General features: G+C 43.5%; 1 protein-coding gene across 3 annotated transcripts; it reads left to right on the top strand.

Moving 5' to 3' along the window:
* The first annotated feature begins 144 nt into the window (after positions 1-144).
* Positions 145-10,488, top strand: LOC310874324 (bifunctional coenzyme A synthase-like). Of its 3 annotated transcripts, none has more exons than XM_083787088.1 (11): positions 145-292; positions 1,160-1,570; positions 1,914-2,301; positions 3,519-3,733; positions 4,728-4,859; positions 6,575-6,764; positions 7,078-7,142; positions 7,229-7,313; positions 8,090-8,187; positions 8,998-9,144; positions 9,402-10,488. In XM_083787088.1, exons 2-11 carry the CDS (start codon positions 1,235-1,237, stop codon positions 9,468-9,470), a joined length of 1,725 nt encoding a protein of 574 aa, XP_083643214.1. In that variant the 5' UTR covers positions 145-292; positions 1,160-1,234; the 3' UTR covers positions 9,471-10,488. The 3 variants fall into 3 exon arrangements, with proteins under 3 accessions (XP_083643214.1, XP_083643213.1, XP_083643215.1); XM_083787087.1 differs by having other exon boundaries at positions 145-288; XM_083787089.1 differs by having other exon boundaries at positions 145-288; positions 1,926-2,301.
* Positions 10,489-10,548: the final 60 nt, after the last annotated feature.

The following is a 10,548-nucleotide window of genomic DNA, read 5'->3' on the forward strand; positions in this document are numbered from 1 at the left end:
GATTCATTTGTGGGTCCACTCCACTCCTAAATCCTGACAAAAAAATAAAAATAAAATAAATAAATGGAACTACCCCTTTAACATGACACGACCTCCCTCGCCCCGCCTCCAAGATGGCGTCCCGCCGCGGCTTGTTGTGTTGACTTGACCAGACATGCAGCAGCGGTGTGTTTTCTGTTGAATGTCAACACTTCACTGTTCACTCACTGTCTGTCGCAGTGGATGAGCTCAGCATTCCACAGACATTCCTCCTGCCACGGCAGCAGGGCATCGTTCTTTCCAACTCGGGTGAGTCTAGTTAGTAGTACCTTCGTTGTTTTAATTTAAACCCCTCGATAGATTATATAGTAGTCTTGTTTGTGTGGCTTCGTCGTACGGCGGCGAACTTAGCCGATCTACAAGCTCACAACGCGTCGCCGACGCGACACGTTGTGGGCTTGTAGATCTGCTGTGTTCGGGCGCGCGACACCGTCGTGCGATGACACATAAATCAGACGTATCAAGATTCATAATAGGCATCGTCCAACCCAACGGTCCAACAACTGTAATGGTCCACTCACCACTGACTGACCAGTGGCAGTGACCACAATGACGTTGTTACACACACACACACACACACACACACACACACGTGTCTTATTAGAAGGTAATAATAATAAATAAACAGCCTTCATCTTTTATGTATAGACTAGTTCATAGCGCAAACCCTAGTGTTGATGAAAATATCGTTTGCGTGTGCATGAGACCAGTAGTGACCACACTTTAACTTCATCCTATTCTCACCAATGGCAACAAGTTTAATATTATGTCACAGTGACAGAACACACCCACAAGAGGTGAAGTCTTGGGTGCCATGGGTGGGTGTGACAATGTCAATGTTGTGTGTGGGTAGGTAGAACAATTCGTGTCCATGCAGTGCCACTGCCATCTGACAATTGAATGCCTTCACCTGTAGTTAACCAGTGAAACCAGCAAAGGAAAATTGGCCTTATTTCTAAGTTGACAGCCTGACAATTTAATGCCTTCACCTGTAGTTAACCAGTGAAACCAGCAAAGGATAATTGGCCTTATTTCTAAGTTGACAGCCTGATAGCTTTATTACCTTTGCTTGGACATATTTTTACACAAACCTTTTTTTCTTCTTCCACCCTTCTAACAGTGACGTCTCTTGAGATACAGTGAGATCGAGGCACGTGCTGCACGTACAGTAGCCGTACGACATTCGTGCCGCACCATGTCCATGTTCAGCACCGGGCTGCTGGTGCTCACCTCCCCCCTCCACACGCTGCCCCTGCGCATTGCTCCGGTGCTGAGCTCGGCCGCCCAGGTGGTGGAGCGCACCCTGTACGTGCACCTGCACCCCGGCCTCATCCTGGGGGGCGCCGGGGGTCCGCCTCGGCCCGTCTTCATCCCCCCCGTGGTGGACCTGTCCAGTCTGATCTCGCGCCTCTACAGCAACGCGGCCGACGTGTGCGGGCACCTGGACGTGCGCGTGCTCCTGACCAACGTGCGTGCCCAGCCGGCCCCCGGCATGGGGACGGGCCAGGGTTGCCCCTTCCCCACCCCGCAGGTAGGGCTGTCACGATTACACATTTAAGTTGGCGATTGATTTTCACTCAAATAATTACGAGTAATATTTTTTTGGCGTTGTAATTATGAATAAAAACTAAATTTTTGTTTGCCTTTTAGACTTCGTAATCAAAAATTGCACAGGGCAGATATGTCAAATAACTTATACAAAAAAACATACTGACATATTTAATGTCGTAAATAGCTTTCGTGAGGTGTTGTAAGCTTGTAGATATTTTGGGAAAATGTATGAACATTTTTCAACATGGAAACGTTTAAGACGTAAAATAATTGCGATTATCTCAAATAAGTGCGATTAGACGATTATGTAATAATTGTGACAGGCCTACCCGCAGGCTCTCTCTCACTCCCCGGAGGTGGTGCTGACGGACTTCCCCGTGCAGGACCCGGGCCAGTCAACGCTGGTGGCCCAGTGTCTGCAGAGGTACGCCGGCCATTGTTACACGTGCGGCCCCGGCCTGGCGTCGGTGCTCCTCCACCCGCAGCTGGAGGAGGATCTGCAGAAAGGGGTGGAGCGCGTCGAGCAGGAGACGGAGGGCGCGTCGCAGGAGCGCCGCGGGCAGGCAGAGCCCCTTGAGAACTACAGCGACGTGGTGGTGGGAGGGACGTTCGACCGGCTGCACGGAGCCCACAAGACGCTCCTCAACACCGCGTGCCTGCTGGCCAACAGGAGGTTCCTCATCGGGGTGTGTGACCAGGAGATGCTTAAAAGTGAGTGTTTACTGTACGGAAGAGAAGGTGGACAGAAGAGATGACCGACAGTGGTCAGTGGATGTACTAAACCAGATTCAAACCCCTACTATTATGGTCTGTGACATATTATAGATAGACCTATGTCTCTTCAGGGGTTTAGGGTTGAGCTTTTAAGGTTGTGAGACTGACAGTTTGATAACAGTCATGTTATGGTCGTTCAAGCTAGTCAACCTTTAGAATGCTACTGAGAGTCTGTACTTCGGCCTCCTAAAAGTCTTGCACAGGGAGCCCGGAGCTGTCATCTGTTTGTAATTTCTAATCACTAAAATATATATTTTAAATATTTTTAAAATGTATTTCTGCTTAGCAGCAAGCTAGAAGGCTTTGACTAATTTGATTCGGAGTAGTAAAGATAAGGATAAGGATTTATTGACCTGTAAAGGCAAGATGGAACTAGGAGGGAGGCGGGACATCCACTTTATTTTCAGCCGATTGTCTGCTTCTGATGAATAGACTGTTGTGCAGTATTTAGTATTAGATGATTGTGTGCGCTTAGTCGCTAACAGTGTCTCAAGAAACTAGACACGTTAGGACTGTGGAAGAGGACACTTGGTAATTATTTCCTAGACTGTTCATTGCTCCCCAAGCCTGAATGTTTTTTCACTGTGTTAATGCCTGTAACAACATTGTGATTTGTGACCCAGTGACAGCAGTAACATTTTATCTGGTCTAGGATTACATTATTTATACAGAAGTATTATTGCAGTATGTCCAATGTGATGTAAAGTGTCATAGTAATAACAAAAATATGAACTGAAAATTCAGGTTAATACCTTATGTACATTTACATTGTATATGTCTGGTGATGGTCACATCACAGCACCTTGTCGTACAGGGAAATTATGTCTAATCTCATTTCCAACTCATATCTTGTCATTATACTGTACCACACACAGTAAGAGTGTTGGAAAAAACTGAAGGTTACACAGTAACGGTGGTTATATAACCATAACATCTGCACAAACATATCACATATGAGAGAACATCCAATTGTTCTATTTACAGAAAAATATAGAAATCTATATTTCTAGTTTAAATAATTGATAAATACACTTGCTTTAAACGGGGTATTCACAGTGTAAATTTCTTCACTGAAACCTGTAACCATGATAACCAGAGAAAGTTGATGCTTCTAACTGCCTCTTCCTCCTCCTCCTCCTCCTTCCTGGACTCAGAGAAGGCGTTGAAGGAGTTGATTGAGCCCTACTCGCTCCGGGTGCAGAGGCTGCAGCAGTTCCTCAAGGACGTCAGGCCCTCCCTGCAGGTGGAGATAGTGCCACTCGACGACCCCTTCGGAGCCTCCGTGGTCGACTCGGAGCTGCAGTGCATTGTGGTCAGCGAGGAGACCAGGAAGGGTGGCGATGCCGTCAACAAGAGACGTCTGGAGAATGTAAGTGAAGTCGGCATACTCACACCGGCCGCCATTCATTTTCAATGGATGCCAGCGACATGAAGATAACAAAGCGATGCCCGATGTTTGCTCTGCTTCAAAATTCAAAAGCTACAATTAGTTGAGCTGGCTTCAACTGCAGCAACAAAGCTACAGAAAGTGTTCTATAACCATTTCCACTCCCCTTCTCTCTTCACACAATTCCTGCTTGTAATGTGGGTAAACTAATTAATTATTTCAGTCAGCCGGTTCCATGTTCTTTTTAACCCCAGGCTTTATATTTTGTCCGTCATGGAGCTGGAGCATGTTGATCAACACTTCCGATATGCTGTGTTGCTTTGTAGTTGCCAGTGTGAACGCAACATTAAACTGCTCCACATATCTTAATTCAATTAATGTTTTTTAACAATACAGTCGATTCCTTACAGACTGGCACCATTTTCGAGACAAGGCTATGCCATCAACAGTAGGACAACTGTATTTATGCGTGAGTGTCTTGAAACTAGTTTCACACATACCCTTTTAGAAACAACGGCCAACAGAGTGGGAGAACATCGTTCAGTCTGCTTAGACTGAACATAAAATCTAAAATGTAGCTGGGCTACAGTGGAACTCATTGCACTAATTATTATGTTAGAGAAAGGATTACAAATATCTTTTGTTGTGTGGTGGTGTTGAGCACACCAAACTACATTCCATGCCGTTGTGATTAGGTACTTAAAGTCTTGACTCTGAGTGAGAAAGGACTGTAAGTTTAAGTTAACCCATGCTAGGAAGAAACGCTTAAGCACAGCACAAGCACCTTGTGGTAGAACAGGTGAACTGTAATATGATAAATCGCTGCACTCTGATGAGAACAGAATTGACAGCAAGTCTAATCCGCATTTGTTTTTGCTGCCATATGATACGACAAAGCAGAAAATAGGGTGTTGATTTATGTCCGACCGTGACGATACCTGACACGTTGTGCGTTGTGCTGTTCTCCTGGTGCCAGGGTTTGCCTGGCCTGATTGTCCATGAAATCCATCTGCTGAAAGACGCCCACCACACAGAGACAGAGGAGGAGAAGATCAGCTCCTCCAGCCTGCGCTCCCGTCTCCTGGGAACCCTTCTCACCCCGCCTGAAGTAAGCCCTGCCAACCACAATGTTTCTGCATCTAGAATAAATTAAGGACTGCATTTGGATAAAAGCATTGATATGGATGCTGGTATCTGCAGCAGCAATGTGATAAAACAGTACACTCAGCAGTGAAATGCAATAAAATGATAAAGAATAGACATAGGAGCATTGAAGAAGTAAGATTGTAGTCAAACGGGTATCATTGATGAAGCACGCACACAGTAGTTAGTGCTGCTGTGTGTCAGTCTGGTAACTACCACAGCACTACCACAAAGACAGCAGCTAAAATCATCGGCAGCACAGAACTACCTAGTCTCCACAACATCTACACCACAAAAAAGCCCACAACATCATTAAAGACAACAGCCATTCCGCAAAGACCCTGTTCCAACCACTCCCTTCCAAAAAACGCTACCAGAGCATCAAATCTCGCACCACCCGTCTCAGTTTCTTCCCCCAGGCAGTCAGGCTGCTGAACAGCTGACCTTGAACTGTATTGTCACTTCACTTTGCACCTTTTTGTGTTTTTGTCTTTTTCTTTGCACTATAGATGTTTGTTTTAAGACTGTGACCTGTGTATATAAGACTGAAGGCTCATACATAGTCTGGATTTTCGGTGGTTAGGTGACCACCGAACTACAACATGACGTCACGAGCCGCGGTGAAGAGCAAACCACCGCCACCGCTCCAGCCCTTCTCTCTGTTTTTACTCACCACCGCTCAACGTTATTTCAGCTCCGGTGGTCAGCTCACCACCAAAAATCCAGACTATGAATAGGCCTTGAGAGTGCTCTGAGCAAAATAAATTTAATTGTATTTACTATTTATACTCTGTATCTATACGACAAATAAACCTGAACCTGAACCTGAAGACACAGTGCAGACCATCTGCTTTACTGTCTACTAGTGTTCGTGTGGACCCCGCAGACGTCCATTCAGCATGCTTGTTTAACCACATGAACCCTAGAGTCTCCATGGGCATGTTAATAATAGGCAAACTATAGGGCTAAAAAAAAGGTAAACATTTAGAGAAAATTGCAGATCTACAACCTCACAGTCACAACACTACATGATGAATCGTGAGCTTGTAGATCAGCTAGTATTTTTGATACTACAAAGAATTGTATAGTACGTATAGAGGACTGAATGGGACTCACATGAACACGGTTAAACTGAGCTGCTCTCTAAACATTGTCATTATTGTTGACAGCATTCTTCTTTCCACTGTGATGGAAAGGGTTCACATTACCATGATCTCATCCCTTCCCATTACAATGGAAATCTATTAGGCTTGTATTGTGTCATGCCTGGCATTATAATGCCACTGTAATGTTATCTCTGCTTTAGTAAAACTGCCCATACTGTATTCTTAAAGAAATGTAAACTGTAAATATAATGTTGAATGTTGAGAATTTACGCTTTAAAAATGTTTTCACCCTTAACGCCACATCTCTAATAACATATGATAATATGAACCTTTTTGTAAAATGTAACAATGGTAAGCAGTAAGCACCTTTCATAATTATGATAAAATGTGTCTGAAGTGGTGTTGCAGTATAGAGAGAACGATCTAAAACTAAATCGACATAGTGATTTTACTGCTTCACTAGGGTTTTTGCAGTAGTTAACTTGCTGAAACACACCCTTCTGACGGCATATCTTACAGTAATGCTCCACTCAACATCTGTGACCTGTCCCTTATTGTCTCTCCCCTGAACCAGGACAGGTCCCATCTCCCTGCTGTCCCGTACGTCATCGGGCTGACGGGAGGCAGTGGCAGTGGGAAGACCTCCATCGCCAGGCGCCTGGAGGCCCTGGGTGCCGCCCGCATCGACAGCGACCAGCTGGGCCACGAGACGTACCGTCCGGGGGCAGTCGCCTACCAACGGGTTCAGGAGGAGTTTGGTTCGGGTAATGGAACTTATATCGACTTCCTTTCATCTCAAAGCCCTCGTCGTCTTCACAGTCATCGGTGTATTTATAATAACGTATAATGTATAGCACCTTTTCTTACATAAACTGCAGCCCAAAAAGCTTCACACAGAGGAAGAACCTCAAACACAAGCTATATCAATATACAAATAAATAAATATATTTGTGAATGTTTTATTTCAAAAATAAAAATCCCCTCGTAATGCTAGTGTGCCAGTGATTACCCTCCTCTGTGCCTAAGGTTGCCTACCCCTGACATAACGTGATGTTGGGGATTTGTTCTTGCTTTCAGACATCCTGAATGAAGACAAAACCATAAACAGACGCGCACTAGGAAGGAAGGTTTTTGGTAACAAGGTAACATCATCAGTACAAATGACGTGTTTTCTATGCTACAACACCAGTAGTGTCATATGGGCTAATAGGACTTGTTTGGTTTACAGGAGCGGTTAAAAGCGTTGACAGACATTGTGTGGCCAGAGATTGCACTTCTGGTTAAGGAGAGAATCCACCAGGCCAGAGAGGAAGGTATTATCAAGATATTAATTATTTCATTGTTACACACATTATACCAGAGAGAGTAAAATTACAATTAAATCAATCTTTATTTCAGACCCAGGGAGATCCATATCACAAACAATACAATATAACAGGACATATAAAATAAATGGAATGCACATATCTCACACTGTTCAGTTTCTGACATGAGCGCCAATGGTTCCACATTGTTTGTAGGACTTGTTTGTTGCCTATATGGGACATGTAAAACTTTATTTTTGTTGCTTTAGTTATATCTGTCTGACAGTGAGTTAACAAACGTTCAATCCATTATCATTATCTTCCACAATGTTATAACCATAAACAAAGGCTCAATAACCAAACCAAAATAGTGCAATGATAATGACTGCATTTGTGATTGCATTGTATACACTTGTCTTTTTTAAGACCATTTACCTAGTATGTCAAAACTGCATTACACACTCCCAATAGCAGCCCTGTGTCAAAATCAAAGTTGTTTATGTGATTGGCTGAAACGCCAGTCTGCAGTTACTTGGATCTTATCCATGAGCCACTTACCCTGACTGTAATGCTTAATTTACAAGCTCACATTAAGTTGTGAGCTTATACTCCACCAACGCAATGCCAGGTATGAATCAAATTTAAGAGTCTTTTCCCCCGCCAAACAAATTTAGGACAACCCAGGATTTAGGATTTTCCTCCCGATCATAATAAATGTCGGGGAACAATCTTAACAAGGATAGAAGTAACCTGTCCAGTGTTTTGTGTCTGCTTGTCCTGTGCAGGTCAAAAGGTGTGTGTTGTGGACGCTGCCGTCTTACTGGAGGCTGGCTGGACACACATGGTCCACGAGGTCTGGGTTACCATCATACCAGAGGAGGAGGTACTGTAGTATAGTAAACCTCCATGTTGGCATGATTCTGCTTAAATGGAGCTCATGGCCGTCGCCATTTAAATTAAAACAATTTAAATGGTGAAAATAGTAGCTCTACAAGCTCCACAATGCCTCACAGTGCAACACGTGAGCTAGTAAAATGAGTTTCATTATTCGCCATAGCATTTAATGTTCCCTTTCTTCTGGAAGTGGACATGCATCTGCATGTGATCCTTTTCACATGTCATTTGGATTTCATAAAGTTCAACATGGTTCAACTACCTCCCAAATATGATGTGCAAAATGGCCGTAATCCGAGAATACAGTATTTATTTACTTTAAATTTATTTAGAGGATAAGCCCCTTGAGCTGCATCATCTAGTTTTTGAGGGGGTAGTCAAGTACTGACTCAAATATCTCGTCACTAGAGGATTGATTTGCAAAAATGAAAACAATTAAAGCAAAGGTTCCTTCTTGCTCCAAGTGAACAAGCTTGCTGCTGTTTCTATGAAAAATGCTAATTAAGCCAAGATACCAAATAAAGCAACTGGAAAGTTTCTATTTCAAAGATGATAGCTGGCTAATGGAAAAGCTTTTCTCCGGCTCATGTGATTGTTTTTGTGTGTTTTTCTTTTGTGTTTATTTTTACTCAAAAGACAGACAATCCAGGCACCTTGTCAAACACATGTTCTGTATATAGCCTTGGACAACCAAAGAAATATTTGAAAAATGTAACCTTAAATAAAGAATATATATATAAGAAAGTGTGAGAACTACTGAGCATTGTAGTCTTTAAAGAGTTTTGCCTGTACCTCCTAGGCGGTGTCGAGGATAACTGAGAGGGATGGGGTGAGCAACGAGGACGCTTTGAAGAGGCTACAGAGCCAGTGGTCCAATGCCAAACAGGTTGAGCACGCCAACGTGGTGCTCTGCACACAGTGGGAGCCTGATTTCACCCAGAAGCAGGTCAGAAGCGCACACACACACACGCCATCTTTTTGGCAGCTAAGCAGCCATTGGTCATGGCCTGGTGCCATATAAATAAGGCTAGGCTAATAAGGCTATACATTAGTCCTTCCTGCAGCTGTTTTGGATCTGTCCAGAGGTTCTTTCTGTTGCATGCCATCTCCTACCTCTTTCTCCCACCTTTCCTGTCTCGCTTGTAAAATAGTCGGTCCTGGCACGGTGACATTTCATTTCACCCCGTCTCTTTGATCTCAAAGGTACTCAAGGCCTGGAACCTTCTCCAGAAACGAATCATACAGAGACCAGAGGCCAATCCGCCGTCCTGAACCCTACATGAGGACATGTAAGCTGACCCACTACCCGATGTCTCACACAGTTGCATCCATCAACTGCACACGTGTACACAGCAACACTTGTGTCAAGTCCCAGGACATGTGTCACCAAAACCACCCGTATAGAGAAATTTGCCTTACAGGAAGAGTGTGACGGGGCACTCGCTGTGACATTGCAACGAACCCATGGAAGTGGGTCCGTCGACCAAGACTTTGTGCCTGATCGATATTTAGCGGGTCTTGCTTTTAAGTCTGGACATTTGAAACAGATGGATGCGGAGCCCCGGTACATTTCCTATGATATCGGGGAATTAATTGTTTTTCTGATTTTATCAAAGGTTTTCTGACAAATCCCCTGCTGCTTTTTTAACAGGTGACCATTTGTTTACCTGGACCATGACAATCTTTACTGTACAGACCAACATTTCTGCATATATCAACGACACAGACATGAGGACTCCCAAGTCTCAACTCCATATCTACAGTAACTGCACAACTACAGAACAGTTGTTAAGCACTGCCCCTTAATCACTCTCAATGTTTCGTCCATATTTTGGGCATGTCATAAGTACGGTATATACTGTAGGGCTTAAGACAACAGAAATCTGTCAAATATATCAGTTGAAACAACCACAGACTTGTTACCGCCCAGCCAATCTGAGGCTACTATAGTTCTCTAGTATAACCCAGCAAACCTTTGATTCAGAGCCTTCTTCGCTGGAATTGATGACATAGGAATTGTGCGTTTGACCACATTAGATTGATTAGACTAATGATACATTTTCTTGTAAGACGGGAAGATAAATGTAACTACGGATATAGTTATTGACGGTATAGTAATTAAAGGTTAAATATGTAATTGTGGTGTATGTAGAATATTTCTACTAATGGTTATTCAAATGAAATAGCTCACAAATATAAATAAATTCTAAGTGTTTCTGAGATGTGGTAAGATCCTGTGTAATGTTTAATTGTAAGAGCAATGCATGGAGCAAAGAAGAAATATATCGGGTGTATAATTACTGTGATAAAGGACATCTGTGGATAAAAAGATGATTTAGTCCAATCTGAA

The sequence above is a fragment of the Protomyctophum parallelum genome (assembly GCF_964188405.1).
Source record: "Protomyctophum parallelum genome assembly, chromosome: 17".
NCBI classification, from domain to species: domain Eukaryota; kingdom Metazoa; phylum Chordata; class Actinopteri; order Myctophiformes; family Myctophidae; genus Protomyctophum; species Protomyctophum parallelum.